General features: G+C 42.1%; 1 protein-coding gene across 2 annotated transcripts in view; it reads left to right on the top strand.

Moving 5' to 3' along the window:
- FRMD4B (FERM domain containing 4B) overlaps window positions 1–18,853 on the top strand; it is a 284,737-nt gene that overhangs the window by 114,994 nt on the left and 150,890 nt on the right. Inside the window, exon 1 of one of the 2 annotated variants that reach the window (XM_072941677.1) lies at window positions 2,445–2,930. The exons of the other annotated variant lie outside the window; for it this stretch is intronic. Within the exon in view, the coding sequence (XP_072797778.1) occupies window positions 2,769–2,930 (162 nt within the window). The 5' untranslated portion in view covers window positions 2,445–2,768. Of the gene's footprint in view, window positions 1–2,444; window positions 2,931–18,853 lie in introns of those variants that run through there. 2 annotated transcript variants of the gene reach the window in all.

The raw sequence follows: 18,853 nt of genomic DNA, 5'->3' as shown, positions 1-18,853 counted from the left end.
GGGGACAAACGAGCTGCAAAGAGCTTTTTTCAGGGACTTTGAGAAAATGAAAGGACTGCTCTCCAAAGCCAAGTCACCCCCAACTTTAACTTCGAATACACAGAAAAACACTTACTTACTTATCCTGTCTTATCTGGGTACAAAAACAAAAACAAAAAAACTTTTCTTGATTTTGGTGGTGGTGACCATTTTTTTTTTTTCCTTTGGGTGCTTATCTTTGGGCAGCCATATACTAAACACTTTATACAGAATATTTTGCTCAATCTTCCCCAAATCCTAGGCAGTAGATTCCGACCTTATCCCTATTTTGTAGATGAGGACCCTGAGGCTTTGTGGGATTTAGGAGCTTGTACAACGTACCCCAGGAGGTACCACAGGTCTTAAGGAGCAGGGATTTATCTGGTGTGTCTCTCTTAGGAGACTTAGCTCCTAACTACCATGTCCTACAACAGTGCTTCTCCATCTTTAGCACGCACGAGTCAAAATCCCCTGGAGGCCAAGCGAGAACTCAAACCAGGGACCACGCCCTGACTCTGGAGGGGGCCCAAGAACTTGCATCTCTACCAAGTCCCCAGGTCATGCTGATGCTGCCGGTTCAGAGACTGCACTTTGAGAACCCCTGTTACACTACATCCCGTTTTCTAGAAAACAGTGTAAGCACCGACTTTGAAAACTTTGAACGAAAACAGCTGAGGTTGGAATCGACTGCTGACATTAATCCTCTACCCGGATAGATAATGGCCACGGTGTTTCTCGAGCATCTCTTCTGAGAGGTTGGTGTCATGAGACGGAGATAATTGACCTGTTGTAGGTCTTATTCTGGTATTCCCTTGGCTGCCCGACATTTCCGAGAACACGGTCGCACTGCATCGTTAAAAAAATAATAATAAATGTACCACTGTCATTCACTCATACTCGTGGGCCAGGTGTGAAGTTCAGTAGTTTTCCATCTGAAGGATGACGTTTGATTTTCAAACTAGACTTGGTTTATTGTCTTTTGACCCTTTCAGACCTAGCATACTCTGATTTTGTGTGAACTCTGTGACCGTGATCTTGGAAAATATCATCAGGGTGCTGGTACTAATAAGCACATAGAGATTTACTGTGAAGAAAGGTTTGCAAATCTTGGATGAGGTCTTAGGTCCTATTAACGAATTCAACAAAAACTCTTAGGCAATTTTATTAGTAATAAAAAGAAGTAAAAGGTAAGAAAAGAAGCGTCATTTGAAAGTCTCCTGATTATGGTCACTTTGAAAACAACAGGCACTTTGAGGACAGGTTTTTGTGTTCCTTTGACTGGTTGAGTTTCACCCGAATTAAGATTCCAAAGGCACATTTGAAACCTGAAATAAAGCTGATCTGCTTGTTGATGATTTGTTCTGAAGCCTTCTGAGGTCTTTCAGAAGAAAGGCTTTGGCACCTTTCCCTTTCTGCCACTTAATAGCAAAGATAACAGCCCAGGTGTGAAACCACCATTAAAATACAGACAATTTGTCCTACCGATGGATTCAGGAGAAAACAGCCTCCTGAAATTTGCTGCAGTGCTTTTGCTGTGAGCAATGCTACACTATTATTTGGGACTGAAATCCACACATATTGCAAAGGGGAGTAGGGACTGGTGATATGTGGGACTCCTCAGGCTCCTTTATCCAAATGCCTCTGGCAATATCAATTCCTGGAGGAGAACTTAAAAAACAAAACAAAACATAATTATCTGGTGACTTCAGGAGCGGTGGAACAGCTTCCTTTGGTTTTGAGTCGAGAATTTACCTGTGCAGGTTTGTGCTGGCAGTTGCTGCTACATGTGTCCAGAGGCTGAATTTTCTAGAACCAAACCAAGGATTCTCTTGTGAGTGCCTGTTTCCCAGCAAATACTAACTGGAAGCTATTTGCTAGAGACCAAGAACGCTCTTTGTTTTTCTCATGAACTGACTGCTGCATTGGAATTAGCACAATGCGAGGGGCACGGGATCCTGCCCTCTGGCAGGCAACAATAGGCAGGTTGTCATTTTCTGCCAGACCCTCAAGTTAGGAGCAAAGGCAGGCGCTAGAATGAGTCACACACGCACTGTTGCTTTGAGACTGGTATCTTCACCTGGTGGCTTCAGCACAACCAAGGAAACATTCAGGGCTGTTCCCCCAGGAGTGGGGTCCAAAGGGATGCTTTGGAGGTTTTTTTTTCCTCCTGCGTCTTGGTGCCGCCCAGAGATATTTATCAGTGTGAACAGAACAAGATGCCAAGCAGAGATCCTGTAAAGTGAGGTGCTCCCCAAAGCAGATTCGGAGGCTGGGGCTGGTGCGCGCGCGCGTGCTGTGTGGTGTGTGCAGGACGTGCAAGGCAAGTGCGCTGAAATGCAGCTCTCCTGTTCGCCTGCAAAGAGTTGCTCCACTCCCCCCGCTGCCCAGCGCGCTCGGGGAGCGCCAGGGGGAGTCCTCGCCGGCCCGGGCTTCCCGCGCCCCGGGAGCACCGAGGGCTCGCCTGGCGGAGCTTAGCGCAGCTTGCTCGGCGCTGCCAGCGAGCGGGCGGGGTGGACACTGGGCTTCTGTGTGCCCGCCGCAGCCGTTGGCTGGCAGGCGCCCAATCCCGGGGCATGCCGCCGGAGCCCGGCCAGGACGCACGGTGAAAGACCAGTTTGGGGGAAGGCTTGACCCCTGGCGGCCAGCAGAAGCCGGCGTCGGGAGCCCAGGCGGTGGGGCCGCCGGGATCGGGCTCTCTGGGCTGCAGCTGCGGGAGCAGGCACCCCTCGGGTGCAGAGGGAAAAGGAGGCATGGCTTCGGTGTTCATGTGCGGCGTGGAGGACCTGCTGTTCAGCGGCAGCCGCTTCGTATGGAACTTGACCGTGTCCACGCTGCGGAGATGGTACACGGAGAGGCTGCGGGCTTGCCACCAGGTGCTGCGGACGTGGTGCGGGCTGCGAGACGTGTACCAGGTGAGCTGGGGCGCCCAGCGCCCGAGGGCCCTAGCAGGATGCCGGGCGCTCGTGGGAAGCTGGTTCCACCTGTATGATTTTATTCTTTTTCCCTCCACCTCTCTCTTTCAAAACTCTTAGCAGGCTGCTCGACTCTTGGGTCAAATGCTCTGCAGCGCTGGGTAACTGACAAAGCTTGTGAATTTTCTGTATCTGGCGGCCCTTGTGAATTAGTCCCTGCCTTTGCAGACATTTATTAGAGAGAGATGGTGTACCTGCCCGCCGGCACTTAGCTAAAAAAGCTGTAGCTTTACAGCAGAGGGTCGGCAGGGAGCAACTTTGACATTCACATGATTCCTTCTTTTTCATTTCATTGGAGTGAAGGCAGGCGTTTCAAGGAGCAAGGATCTCACACCAGTTTATGGTCAGAAGGGCCTGAATGGGTTTGCATTCTTCCCTTTGGTTTTATTTCAGCTTTCCATCAGGCAGCCCCAACTTGCAAGGCAGAGCCAGGAAAAGCTGATTCTGTGTCTACTGGCTTTTGGAAGAAAGGACAGCAAATTGTGAACACTTTGCAGGAGGATGCTGGGCTGGGGAAGGGAGGGGTGGCTTGGCTGAGTGCTGGAATGCTTACGTTTGGATTTACTCCCTGTCACACAACACAGCCTCTTTATTTCTCTGCTAGGTCCCATCCTGCAGGCAAAAAATGCAGCAACTTAATTCAGTCTCTCTGGGGCTGCAGCTCCCCTTCATTTTTTAAAAATCAGATGTTTGTGGATTTAAAAGTTCTGTGCTTTAGTTAATATCTTTGAGGTTTAAAAAAAAATCTACAGTGCATTTCAGAAGATTATACCTGGTGTTAACTGCAGGAAGATAGCATCACACTTTCTTTCCTGTGATGTAGAATAGCTTTGTTGCAGTACCTGAATTCTCTGTACTCTGACCACGTTTTCAATATGACTGTAATTTCTCTCTCATTGTGTTGAGTCCCATATGGGATCAAGCTTCAAATACTGAGAAGCCATTGTCTCCCATCAATCAAGCAAAGTTAAAACACCAGCACCTGAGGTTAAACTGTGGACGTCTGAAGAATCAGTGTCCTCTCGTCATCCTTGACATCCGTGTCATCCTTGTTAAATTGTGAGGAACACGGTCATTTGTGCTTTCCTAGCCCCTGCTTTGGATAACACATCTAAGATGTCTTGAATTTTGAAAGAATCCAAAAGCCAGGTTGAGAACCGGGGCAGCATGTGGTGGTTTGAAGGTATGGTGGAGCTGTGGGTATATCTCATCTGGCCACATTACACAGATCACCTGGCTGTTTGGAGCCAGAGGTGTGTCTGCCGCTCAGCCTTTTTCTTTTCTGGGAAATCATTGTTCAGTTTGCTCTGTAGAAGAAGTGACCCTGATGTAGTTTTGTTTTCACTTTTTAACATTTGAGAAGCTTTCAAAAAGAGAACACACGTATCGTGGCCAGCCATTCAACCTACGTGCCTCTATCCCCAAGGATTCAGGGGACTTAACGTTTTATCTCTTCTACCATTAGTGACCAATCAAAAAATGATGGTTCCAGAAACCTGAAGCCTCACTAGTTCTTTATAAGGTTGATCCATAATTATTTTTAAGCAGAACAGCAACTTGAAGGACTAACCTACTAAACTATAGGTTTTCTCTTCTGTAAGATGGATGGTAACTGAGCCAGTACCATCTCACAATGACGAGAAGGAACACCTAAAATTAATGATGGCTATTTTATAAGTATTGAGTTATAAGTAGAAGATGATCTGTAAAGTTTTCTGTGTCTTTGGAGAATATTTTAAAACTTGAGAAAACCATAGGTTTTTACATTGTACAACATAGTTGTTAGCAAAAAAAAAAAAAAAACTATTTTCTTTAATGCCTTTCAAATTTGACCAAGAAAGTAGTAACTTAAATTGTCCAGAATTGAAAGGCAGTAAAAGAAAGTGGTTAATACCTTATGCTCCAAGTTAAATAGATAAAGGAGTAAATCCTACCTCTGTCTATATATGATCATGGGTAAGTTCTTTACTCTTACTATGCTTCAGTTTTGTTGTTTATAAAATGGGAAATATAATAATACTAACCACAGAGGTTGATATAAGAATTAATTGATTTGTAAGATATTTAGCACAGTGCTGAGAGCTTAGGAAACTTTTAATAGATGTTGTCTGTTCCCTCAGTTGGGATATTTTTTTGGTTATAGGAAATCTCCAACCCAAAGTAACCTATAGAATAAATAGAAGGTACTTGTGACAGAACTAAAATATCAAGCAGTGGGATAACCTTCAGGTATGGCTTGATCAGGGCACTATGCTTGTTCCCCATGATTCTTTCAGCCCAGTCTTGTTCACGTGTTGGCTTTATCTTCAGCTGGTTTCTTCCCTCATGATAGCAGATGACCAAGGCAGTTCTAGGGCTTAGGTCCACATTTCAACCCATCCAAAAAGAAAGAGAATTTCTCATATCTACCAACTATCCAAAAAGTTTCCATTTTGCACTCTGATGGGCCAGTTTAGGGTCTGTGCCCACTTCCAGTGCCATGCATTGATTGGCACAGGGAATGGGATCATAATTCATGCACTCTCAAAGGGAATAATATGGTCCCCAGCAGGCAAAAATCATTTTTTTAGGGATGGGAGGGAGGAAAAAAATCTTTCTCTTTACGTGTAAAGCACAGACCTACATACAATACATAAACAGATATACAGTATACCTGTGGCATTAGAATTTATGAGAGGGTAACTAGCAAACAAAAAAAAATCTTAAAAGGCTCCTTAAGGGAGGGATAATGAATAAAAAGGTTGAGAAGCCCTGAATTACACTTGATTGGCTTGGCCACAGTGGGAGTGTACCCATTTCTGAAGCTGGGGACGAGGTCAGCCTGACCCAGACCACATCCCTCCCAAAGAAGGAGGGAAGGATGTAGTGTCCACTGAACCTGCATGATTAGAATCTCACATCTAGAGCTCTTTAAGTAAAATGATTATTTTTTGAGGTACAAAGATTGATGCACAGATATATTTGTAAGTATTTTGCGATAGTAATTTATTTGAGTGAATGGGGTTCATGGGGGCCCTCATGAGAATACCCTCTATTTCTCTGCCATAATTGTGAATTCTAAAGTATGGAGGGGAAGCTTCCCTCGTACGGCTCAAGTTTCTGGCCTATGAACTAGAAACATCATAAGGTTACATATTTCACTGAATCCAACTTTTCATCGTCCTCATGATAAAAGAGTGTCGCTTTTCTTGCTTCTGGTCTGAATAGTCTTGTTGGTACGAAAGTTCAGGACTCAGTCACTCTGGAGAGCAACAAGGGTGGGGCGGGAGGTATCCATTACACAAAATACCTGGCAGTCCCCCTGGGGTGTTTTGTTTATTCATATACTATGAGTGAAATAAGATCTGCACCTATTCATAAGGTACTTGGCAACAACATTATTATTGCCTGGCCGGCACAGCCGAGAAGGCATAATTTCTTTGGAATTGAACACTTCCTCCACTTCTCGATGTTGGCGAGGCAAGAGACTTAATTTGCCAGAAACCATGAATAATTAAGATAGTAGCTATAAGGCATTTCTGTAGTCATGCGAGTAAATAAAAAGCAGATTGCAGCTGCGCTGAAGCTGCCTTTTAACAAAGACTTACTTGATGAGTGAAGGTTTGAATTTGGTTGGAGTAGCAGACATAGGACATGCACCTTCAGTTTGGGGCTGAATAGTAAAAGCTGATTCATCTGCCGTATATCTCGCCTGCTTCCGTCTTGCCCGGATGGGTTGTATGATCGCAATTAATTAGACTTCACAAATAACTGAGGTGGAAAATGACGGGAGAATGTTGTTGAAAAAGAATCAACACCCTTTGCTTTTTATTAAGTGTGACATGTTCTAACAAAGCCCTCAGTTTGCTTCTTGGGATGAAGTTTTCCCTTCATCTCAAACGTCTCAAAGGTAGAATTTCTTGCAAACCCTGAATGGAGTCATTGCCTCCAGGAGGAGGCAACTTGGACAGACTCTGGGATAGTAAGTTGACCAGAAGAGGCTGGGTCAGCTCCCCAGGGGCAGGTAGCTGTAGGCTCAGATTTGAGCAAATTTGACCTGGAGCAAGTTGCTTTTTCTCCCTGAGCCTCATTCCCTTCTGGGTAAGAGAAGAGAATTTTAGTACTGGCATTACAGGAAGTATGAAAAATTCATGAGATAATGTATATAACACTGAGCATCCAGCGTGGGATAAGCAAATACTCCATAAATGCTAGCTCTTGGTTATGCAAAAGACTTAACACCACACCCATAGAAGGTACTTGATAAAGGATAGCTCAGGGTATTAATATTGTTTTTATAAGGGAGGCTGGTTCTCTGGAAACTGAATTCCCATCTTTACACTGGAAGATGTTCAATAAGAGAGACTGTGGACTTTCCCACAGCAGCAAATGTGGGGTGGATCTCAGGTATCTGGACTTGTGTTCCTCACAGTAGACCCACATTTTTTTCAAGGCCTATATGAAAAATCTAGGAGGTGACAGGCAGCTAGCAGTAGGATCTCTAAGGAGATAATCTCTTTATAGCTAAAACTCTAATGACCCATAAATTGGTAACACCTGAACTTTTCACCCCTTCCCCCACCATTGGTTACAAAAGGCCAAGTTCTCCAGAGGGCAAACCTCCATTTGAGCATTCAGTGACCTGTGTGCATGTCAAACCATATGTCCTTTGCTTGCCCTCACTCTCCATAGCCCCCTGAATTATATAGACTAAAATGGGGGTTGACATATTACAAGCTGCAGGAGAAAACTGCCCATGTCCTGTTTTTGTAAATAAAGTTTTATTGGCACACAGCCCTGCTCATTCATTTACATGTTGTCCATGGCTGCTTTCGAACAACAATGGCAGAATTGAGTAGTTGTCTGACTTAACTACTTAGTGCTGAACAGTTGACACAAAGACTGTATTGGTCACAAAGCCAAAAATATTTACTATCAGGCCCTTTACAGAGAAAGTTTGCCAATCCCTGGCCTACAAAAAAACAATGTATTGGACAGAGACTGCTGGAGGAAGAAAAGTTTAGAGTTCAGTCATAGAAAAATAGAACTTGAAGGGATAAGGAAGAATTTTCTCATAGAAAACCTAGTCCCTAGGAAATTAATAAGCAAATATTCAGGATAAGTGTTCAGTTTACCTTTACTAGGTCCTTCATTGTAGAATGTGATTGGATTTAGAGATGATTCATTCACTTGTCTGTTTATTCATACCTCAAATAATGATCAGGTGCTTACCATGTCCTAGTCAGTTACCATGCCGGGGTGTTAGCAATGCAAAGTCAAGTAGATTATTTCCTGCCTTCAAGGAATCTCTTGTCAAGAAGGAGAGACAGTTACGGAAATGAAACTCTGTGGAAGGGCTTTGCCCACGTCCTCGTGGTGCATGGTGGTGCACGGTGGAGGGAGTTTCAATCGGACAGGAGTAAAGCAAGGAAGCTTCCTACAGGAGGTGACTTGCAAGCTGAGATCGGAAAAACAAGTGAGAGTGAGACAGATAAAGAAAGGCAGAAGCAGGAGGGATGAATTAGGAGTTTGGGATTAGCAGATACAAACTAGTGTATGTAAAATAGATAAACAACAAGGTCCTACTGTAGAGCGCAGGGAACTACATTCAATAGCTTGTAATAACCTATAATGAAAAAGACTATATATATGTATATATACACACACAGACACATACATGTATAACTGAATCACTATGCTGTACCCCAGAAACTAACACAACATTGGAAATCAACTAAACTTCAATTGGGAAAAAAAGAAAGAAAAGAAAAGCAGAAGGGCATTTCAGGCGTGGGGAAACAAGACTTTGGGGTGGTTATGAAGAGTTTTTTTTTTTTAAGGCTGATGAGGAAAGAAAGAGATAAAGTCAGAGACAGGCAGATTTTGATTGAGACTAACATCCGAACTTGGAAAATCTTTTAAGATTAGGATTTGATGTTTTCCTTCAGAGCTTTGGGAACAAGGTGATTTAGAACCATCCCTGGCAGCAATGAGGCTGATAGATTCAGAAGAGCAGGCATAGTGGAGGCAGGAAAGGAGGGGCAGTTAGGAGGCTGTTTTAGGGATGTAGGTATATTAGTCAGGATAAGATCAGTTTTGCCATGGCAACAAACAGCCCGAGGATCCTAATGGCGTGAAGAAATAAAGGTTTATTTTTGGCTCAAACTACCTGTCCAACCACAGGTTGGCTGTAAGCTCTGCACATCACTGTCACTCAGGCTCACAGAATCTTCCTGAACATTGCCAGTTGCCACGATAGAGAGTGAAGAGCTCTTCAGAGCTTTGCACTGGCAGTTAAATGCTTGGCCTCTAAGTAGCTCATGTCACTTCTCTCAAGTCGTTGGTCAGAGCTGGTCACATAACCCACTGGATCACAGGGACCAGGAAAAGCAGTCCTACCAGGGAACAGCATAAATGCTGGTGCAGATTTTTAGTTCCTTGGGAAGCAAATCTGGAAACAGATTAACAAGCAGGAAGTTTACTAGACAGTGCTCTGAGGATCAATGCTGTGGAAAGGAAAGGACTAAAAAGAAGTTGGATTGAACAGAAGGAGCCATTGGATGACACTTCATGCTCAACAGAGGGCTCAACTGACCTCACGGGTAGCTCTGAAACTTGAGAGTTGTCCCCAGTTGGAATAAGAGGGCTGGGTTTCCCCCTAGACTCATCCCCATCATTTGTGATGGGCTGCCCTTGAGTAAGCAGTGTAACCTTGAAGTAGGCAGCTCTCTCTAAGGGAGGGCAATTCCCAGAGGGGCCAGAGAGCTGACAGCTCAAAACACTCCCAGCAGCTGATGGAATAAGTCTAGACAGCGCATCACACAGCATCTTCAACAAATGCCTGCCCAGCAGGTGCTAGGATCAAAGCCTGAACTGCAGCAGGGCCAGAAGGAAGGAAGCAGAGTAAGGACTGCACTGAAGTGAAGCATGTGGAAGGCAGCTTTAAAACATGGCTTGCCCATCAGGGTGGTCTCCCAACTGGATCCTCTGCTCTGTTGAAGGAATTGGGCAACCCTGGAGTCAATTAATAGTAGCAACACATACAGAAAGAAGCAAAAACTTGGTTGATACATGAAATAGGAGTCCACATATCACTGTAGAAATCCATTTTGTGTATTTCCTGGTAACCAAGGACTAGAATTTTATGGCAGGAAACAGGTGCTAAGATACCCAAAAACTGAGAAGGAAAACCAAATGTTTTAACCTGTCACTTGGCATAAATTTCTAAAAGGCTGTATTATTTTCAATCAGCAAGATCAGTCTCAGGATCTTTAAAAAGCACTTTTGAACCTTTGTTGCACAGCTTGAAAAACACCAAGTTAGGAACAGACTCTCCTGCCTTTTCAAGTTGGTGTTTCTTTTTCCCCTTCCACCTCTTCTTGGTGGAGCTACAGCATAAAATAACTTCCTGTTCATCCCCTGCTTGGGTTTATTCTGAACATTATATTTGTGATGTCCAGTTTGGTTGTTGTGGAAAAGTGTGACTGACTCAAATGGGGAATAAGATATGTAGTTTTATAAAGGAGACCATATGACTTACCACATAGACGGGAGGCAAAAAATAATCTCTTATGAAAAATTTAACATCCCTAAGTAATTACATATGTGTGTATGTGCATATATAAAACGTATCAGCTCTAGCATCCTGGAAATAAACTTTTGCCACAGAAGAGGCTGGTAAATGTGGCACATTAAATGGTACCATTTTCCTCTAAGGTCCTAATCGTTGCTAGTTTCTTGCATTTTGTATTTGGTCAAAGCTTGTTGCTTAAATAACTATTTTGTCCTTAACTAGTGGTTTTATATAGTCAGACTGTCTTGACTTAATAGCTATTCATCATTGAGCAGCTGCTGTGTGCTCAGCCCTGTGCTTGGCACTATATATGAATTATCTTCCAAAAAAAAAAGAACTTTGGGGGATGACTTTCTTATAGAAAAGTATAAAAGACAATATAAGCACCCACCCACTCACTTGTAAGGCATCTTAACATCTTGCCCTGTTTGCTTCAGATCCTTTTTTTGTAGTGTAATAAAATTTTGTCTGATCAGTTGAAACCAGCTTTATACCTCCCCTCTCACCCTAAAAATAATTCCGTTCTGAAATTCGTGTTTTTCATTCCTGGGCATGTTTTTATAATTTTGCCACGTATGTTTGTGTATCTATAAACAATATATATTATTTTAAGTTGGTAATATTTATATAAGGATGTGTCATTCTGCTACCTTATTTTTCTCTCAACAGGTTTTTGGAATTTGTCTCTAAATTCATTTTAATCCACTATCTTCATTGCATGAAATAACACCAATCTCTTGTTGATGGACATTAGGTTGTTTATAAACTTCCAGTGTCCCAAATATTACACTAAAGTTTTCAGATTCGTTTCTTTGTGCTTGTGAGCAAGAGCTTCTCTAGGGTGTATAGTAGAAAGGAGGGTTGCTAGGTTTGTAGCTTTTTTAGGTGTTATGCCTTCTCTCTTTTCTCTGTCTGTATAACAACTCTTCATAATGGTATCACGAATGCCACTTTATTGGTTTTATATACTTGTTAGCTAATAACTCATGGTGCTAGAATTTGAACAGAGCTCTAGCTGACTCTGACACTTAGCCTCCTGCCACCGACTTGCTGTTTTATTTAGTAAAAGGTAAACAACAGATGAAGATAAAATCTCATTTATTCACTTTTTTGCTCAACAAGCATTGAGCGAAAACATAGCTTAGTGCTTAAAAATGAAGTCTGTGAACTTCCCGAATTCAAATCCTAACTCTTCTTTTGTTTGCTCTGTAAATTCTCTGAGGTTTTTCTCATTAACTTTTTATTGCTGTAAAATATGGATAATTAAAGTAATTGAGTTATGCTCCTAGAATTGTTATAAAAATCAAATGTGTTGATATTTAAAACACTGAAAACATTGTTACATATATGCATGGCTGGATGGACTGATGGATGGATGGATGGACTGATAGCTGAATGGGTAGATTAATCCCTGACAAATATTTATCATCATATATGCAGTGTTCTTGATCTTATATGTATAAATAATCATTGAAGCTTCTAAAATCTGCAGAAGCCTTGGCTCCTCCTTCCTCCTCTCCCTTCCAGATTAAGAACTATAATCTAATGTAGCAAGCAGGAAAGGGCCCGCTGACTGCTGCACAGAGATGTTGTGCCCACGTGGTTTCATGGCACAGCATTTTATCTGAAGACTCCAGCATCTTAATGCTGCTGTTGTCTTCATTTATTCTAGGAAAGCAAAGATTCTCACAGCTATTTATTTTTATTTTGTTTACTTTTATTGAAATACAATCAGTTACAATGTGTCAACTTCTGGTGTAGAGCACAATGCCTCCTGCCACACATAAATTTGTTTCCATGTTCTTTTCCATTAAAGGTTATGACAAGATATTGAATATGGTTCCCTGTCTCCCAGCTATTTAGTTGTTTTATTTCTGTTTCTTCAACAGAAAGTCATTAAACCTTCTCCCTCTCAACCCTGAATCCCACTCCATATGACTGGGAGCCCTAGATTCTCACACATGAAGGCTAGGGGACCCCGCTGACTGCCGCCTTTCTCATCTGTGTGAGCTCTCCTGATACGATACTTAGATTTGCAACTGCTGAGGAATCCCAGTTATTGCAAGCATCATGCTACCCTCGGGTAATGTAGCCAGCAAATATTTTTACAGGAATTAGTTGCTCTCATTAAACTATGATTAGATGCTTATTAGTTAAGAGAGAAAAGGGCCTTGACAAAATAGGGAAATAGAACGGGTTTTAGTCAGCTGGACCTGGGTTAAAACCAAGACTTCCTCACTTACCAGCTGTGTGACCTACGTAATTCCTCTAAGCTTGTTTCTTTATTAATACAAAAGATAAAATAAGATCTACATTTTAAGTCTGGTATAAATTTAAGAATAACTTGGATTGGGAAAAGGTAGCTTTTCAAATGTAAAAACATGGATACCCTCAGAAAGTTGATCCCAAGCCTACAGGTGTCATGCTGGTCATGATGAGTGCAAACTGTGACCAGGGTTGAAGCCCAGATGCCCACATTTAATAGCTGTGTGATGTGGGCAAGTTACCTGACTTCTCCATGCCTCCTTTTCTCACATGTGAGATGGGGATGATAACAGTGCCTACCTCCCAAGGTTGTTGAGGGGACCACACAAGATCTTGTAACTAAGCTCTCACTGGGGTGCCTGGCTCATGGTCAGCAGAGAAGTGTTAGCCCTGGTCATTTCTACTTAGTGAACATTTCCGAGGTGTCAGACATATGCTAAGCATTTCATATTTGCCATTTCATTTAATTCTCCTAACAATGACATGAAATAGGTGTTATTCAGCCCATTTGGCAGATGTGGAAATTGTTTAGCACTGTTCAGTAACTTATCCAAGAACCAGGATTGGGAGCTGGGCTCTGTCTAAGTCCAAATCCCACCCCCTCAGCCGTTACATGGAATGGGCTCAGTTGGCAAACCATTCCAAAAGGAACCTCTTCTTTTTCTACATTTGCCTTCGTGGGGTGAAGTGTCTTCCTAGGGCTTGCCCAGTCACCAATCTCTGCCTCTGCCAAACCCTGTAGCCATAGCAGGTATTAATGAACTCTTTGAGGCTAAATAACTAACGTCATTTTCCCTCTACAGTCTATTCACAGCCCAGCCTCCAGAGTGGTTCTGTTAAGAATCAGATCATGTCATTCTCCTATTCAAAACCCTCTAATGACCTCCCAACTCCGAGAAAAAAACCGGTCTCATCATGCCTACAAGGCCCTGCAAGGCATGATTGGCACCCCACAATCTCTGGGTTCCTCCACCACCTACCTCCAGCAAACACACCCAACCTCTGGTCTTTTTATTAATACTAGTAGTATATTCACTGCATTGGTTTGTTTGCTGAGGTATAGTTGACATATATGCTTCAAATGCACAGCGTAATGATTCGGTATTTGTATATATTGTGAAATGAGCGCCAAGACATGTCTAGTTAACATAGTCACAAATTTCTGTTCTTGTGATGGGAACTTAAAATCTACTCTCTTGGCAGCTTTCAAATATACAATACAGTATTACTAACTGTCGTCGCCACATGTGGTACATGACATCCATTACATCCGTGACTTACTTATTTTATAACTGGAAGTTTGTGCCTTTTGCCCCCTTCACCCATTTCTCCCATCCCCCCACCCCCCACCTCTGGCAACCACCACTCTGTTCTCTGCATCTGGGATCTCCCTCAACCCCTGCTCTGAATTCCCTGACAGTCTTCTGCTTGCTAAGTCTCCTCCAGCAGCACTGGCCTCCGTGCTGTCACTTCGACCCCAGCAAGCACTTTCCAACCTTGGAGCGTTTGCCCTTGGCATTTTCTCTGCCTGGCACATTTTGTCATCCAGAAGTCACCGTGGTGTGCTTCCCCCGCCCCACCCCCAACACTTCCTGCAGGTCGTTCTGTAGAAGCTACCCAACTGGCAAGACCATCTTTGACCAGTCTCTTATCCTGCTTTATTTTTCTCTGCAATCCTATCACCACCTGATGTTAGGAATTTGTTTATGTGCTCATTGTGTCTCTCTGACCAGAATGTTAGCTGAAGACGTGCAGAAACTAGCTTTTTTCCACTGTGGTATCCTCAGTGCCTGGAAACTAATAGTCCTTCAGAAATATTTCTTGACTAAATGAACAAAGGGATCTGCTTTACCTTTTAAGAAGCTCCCTGTAGCCACTGTTGGGGGATTGGCTGCAGAGGGGTAAGAGCAGTTAGGAGGCGATTTCTGAAGTCCAGCCCAGAGGCGATGGGGACCTGGGCTGGAGTGGTGGCTGCATGTGGCGGAGGAAGACACTAAGAATTCGGAGGAGGAGGCAGCAGCATGAAGGGAACTCTGTCCAAAGAGAATGTTTGCAGTCTGTGAAGTTTTGAAAATATCCAGGAAAGAAGCCATGCATGTGGAAATGTATTTGTATGTGTGTGTTTATTCTTTTTCATTATGGAAAATAGCCTCAAGCCAGCGTATGTTGATTGAGAATACACTCGTTTGTGTTGTCTGCCTGCCATTTCATTAAGGAAGCAGCATTTCAGAGAGCAAATAGCAAGCCTTTCCCTCCAGCCCCTGTGGAAATGGGCTCACTCAGGGCCCCCAGCTTCTGGGCACTGCCAGCTGCAGGTCCCCGCCCTGCCCAGCCCAGGGTGGGGCAGTTGGCAGTTTCTGCAGTTCTTGCCAGCTCTGACTGTCAAGTGATCGCTGTTTCCTGTGCCCAGCCCTGTGGTTAAGCTCTGGAAGTTGCCCTCTTTTGCCTGACCAGTGCTAACAGATGTGTCAGACCTTTGGCTCTCTCTTCTGGGATTCTGTGGACGTCACTTATCATTCTGACCCTGTCCCAGGGCATTCTCATCCCCTGGAGTTAAGGATGGAAGGACCCTCTGGGTTTGCCCAGATTCTTGGGGGAAAAAAAAAAATTTCTTTCTGGTCTTCATTAGTGTTTAATTAAAAGCTTGCTTTCCCTAAGTCTTTGGCTGTGTCCAAGCTTTTTAAAAATTCTGCAAGCACAGACAATATAAAGAGAGTTTGACCCTTTGAGTTACAAGAGCTGGTTGTTGTATCTAATTATCAACCTCAAATAATGACAGAATCATAATCTTCTAGAACAAAAAAGGAACACGAGGCATTTCCCAAATATTTCCTAAAAGCAAAGTACATTTACTGAGGACTCCAAAACCAATTTTTAAATGAAATTAATGTTTAAATTTGAAGCAATTTGGTTCAAGATATAAAGAATCTTAACTCTCAACTTGTATTTTAATTTATGGGGTTTTTCCTTCCTTGAGGATTTTATATATTAATCTTTCTAGGTGTTGATGCCAGGTACAGTTCCAGCCGAGCTCAAAAGATTTTTGCTCACAAATTCTTTTTGGAAATGAGATTTTTTTTTAAGTGAATGTGTTTTTCCTTTAATAAACTTCAGAAGCCAACTCTGAGTTTCAAAAATAATTTTTTTTGAGATGTTAGTGCCAGAGTCTGGACAGTGCCCTTAATTCACTACCGAGTTGCATCAGTTTATTTTTCTTTCAGGCTCATACACTCCATTAGGTTAAAATATAGCAAAAGTTTGCCACACCTTTATGCTGCATATGGTGTGTTTTAAGTAAATCAAACTTTATTATATTCTTTCTATCCATTTCTCTTGTCTCTCTCTCTTTTTTTTTTTTTTTGGTGTATTTTCTCTGACCTAAATAGGTCACATTTAAACATAAATAAATTACATATATGTATATGTGTGTGTACACATACATGTATGTATGAAAATACATGAATACATGTACATGTGTGTACATGTGTGTATATATGTGTTTCTACATCTATATCACTATATCTGAAGTTTTTTTCATAAAATAAAACCGTGAGCCAACATATTTACCAAACATCACTTTTTTCCCCCCAATCTTCAACATCACTTCTAAAGTTGTATTACGACCTGAAGTAACTAGCCGGTACCAGTACTATGGTTAGGTTCCATAACAGATTGTATTCTGTAGGAACTTGCTATCAATTATGATGAAGTTCAGCAAATGACCGTTTGGTGAACAGCTTCATCCGTTTCCCTTGGTTTAAAAATGAAGAAAGTAGAAAACCAGAGAACTGGTTGTGTGCCGAAGCTCCTGCGTCGCCTCCTGGTTTGGCTCGGCTCACTGTGAAATGGGGCCACGGGCACGCCCTGGGCTGCCACCCTGGAGGGGACTAGGCTTTGAATAGAGAGCAGTCGAGCAAGTTGCTCAAAATGCAGTGCTTGCCCCCTTCCCTTCCCCTTGAACCCCATCCAATAAGAAGGGTGAGGTGGATGGTTAAGGGCTTGAGGGACCTGTGAGGGAAAAGGTGGAGGAAGCAACCTGGGAAATAACTGCCTTTCTTGGCCCCAGAAGCTTCCGTCATGATTTACTGATTTAGATATTGATGACATCACTCTGTCTAACTTGTCTATTTCCTTTGAGTAATTTGCATATATCCTTTGGCAGCCACGGGTGTTGGAGTCAGATGGATGTGAGCTCTAATCTGGAGCCTCATCCCTTACTGGTTGTATGACCCAGAGCATGATGCTTAATCCCCTTGAGCCTCAGTTTTCTCATCTATAAAATGGGAATATGCTATCTCATCATATTGTTGCCAGGCTTAAGTGAGAGAATGCCCTGTCACGCTTAGACTGGCATCTGGGACATGACAGGAGCTCAATCAATTATATAAGAAAAAGATCCTGGTTAATAAAATAGGCAAAAAAAAAAAAAAGAAAGAAAGAAAGAAAGGAAAGGAAAACTCTTAGAAATGGAGTGCTCTCTTCTTCCCTCATCTAGATGAAGTTACCTAAAATAAGGATAAGAGATGATACTTTGAAGCAAAAGAATTAAATTATAATTGATCTGGTAAATTGTTACAACCTTTTCATAGGACAGTTTAGTTGTATCCAATCAAAATGTAAGATCTGTGCCCTCTTTGATCAAACATTTCCATTTCAGGAAGTCATCGTCAGGGCATAATGGTATATGTGTAAGGATTATTGTGGCACCACTATGTGAAATAGCCAACCAGTGGAGACATGAAAAAGAGAGCGATTAATTGAATGGTAGGACCTCTGAACCATGGAATTCTATGAAATCAGGAAGGGGAATGAAGTAGACCTATATGTGATAGCCCCCCAAAATTGTCAGTGGTCTATTTTGGGGTAAAAATAAACAAAAAGGACAGAAAAATATCCAGGATATGTGTATATGTGTCTGTAGAGACAAAAATACATAGACAAATGCAAGAAATGTGTATATATGTTCCTGTACCTGGGAGAACAGGCTTGGAAATATACGCACTAAAGCATTGATAGATTTTACCCCTAGGAGATGTAAGTGGGCAAAGGGAAAGGTTTCTACTTTCACTTTAATAATTCAGAATTTAAATTGTTTATGGCAAGGGTGTGTGTAAATTTTTACAACTTTGTAACACTTCCTATTCAGAACATTTGATCCAGGCTGTTGTGCAGAGTATTTCTGGAGAACAAGGATCTGTCCAGTTTAACCTGTGTCCCAACACCCAGCATGCAGCAGTGTCTCTCCAAGTGTTTGTCTTGTGTGTCTACTTAATAATGATCATTAGTTATTATTGATGTGATTGCTATTGAAGAAAAAGCAATATCTGTGCTCCTTGGAGAACCGTGGAGTTTTTTTATCATTAAAATAACCGAAGTCCATAAATTTGATTGTTACAAAAATGCATGGCTTCAACGTGAAAGCATTTTATAAAGGTATATATTCACCATATAGTTTCTAAACATATCATGGCATGCATATTACATTAATATAACATTTTATGGAGGTGAGATCATTCTGTACATCTTAGTTTGAAATGTATTTATTTACTAACATATTTTAGATACCAATCTGTTTTTTATAACTGTTATGTATTCAGTGGTATGAATGTACCTCAATTAATTCTACCAGTCCCCTCTTAGGGGACATTGAGGTTGTCTCCAGTTTTTACTAAGACAATGCTACAGTGTCCATCCTTCTATGTAAAACGTTTGTGGGAGAATTTCTATAAGATACCTACCTTGTTTGCAAGGAATTTGAATGTCCAAAAAGGTTGTACCAATTTATGATGCCCATTGAGTGAACAAGAATCCTTTTCCACACCATAGCCAACAACTTTTTATTTATACCATTCTACTAGCGAAAAATTGATATTGTATGTCTGTTTTCATTATATCTTCTTAATGAGGGGAGCTGTCCACTTTCATAACTTTCTTGAGGGCCTTGATGCCTTCTTGAACGCTGGAAATATACTTGCTTGAAAACATCAGGGGAAACATACTCTGCCTTTCGTCACAGTATAAATTAGTGTGCATGTTTCAGAGTCAG

Source organism: Vicugna pacos, chromosome 17 (assembly GCF_048564905.1).
Source record: "Vicugna pacos chromosome 17, VicPac4, whole genome shotgun sequence".
Classification (NCBI taxonomy): Eukaryota; Metazoa; Chordata; class Mammalia; order Artiodactyla; family Camelidae; genus Vicugna; species Vicugna pacos.
The sequence above is the reverse complement of the archived record's forward strand: the minus strand, read 5'-3'. Positions and strand labels throughout refer to the sequence as shown.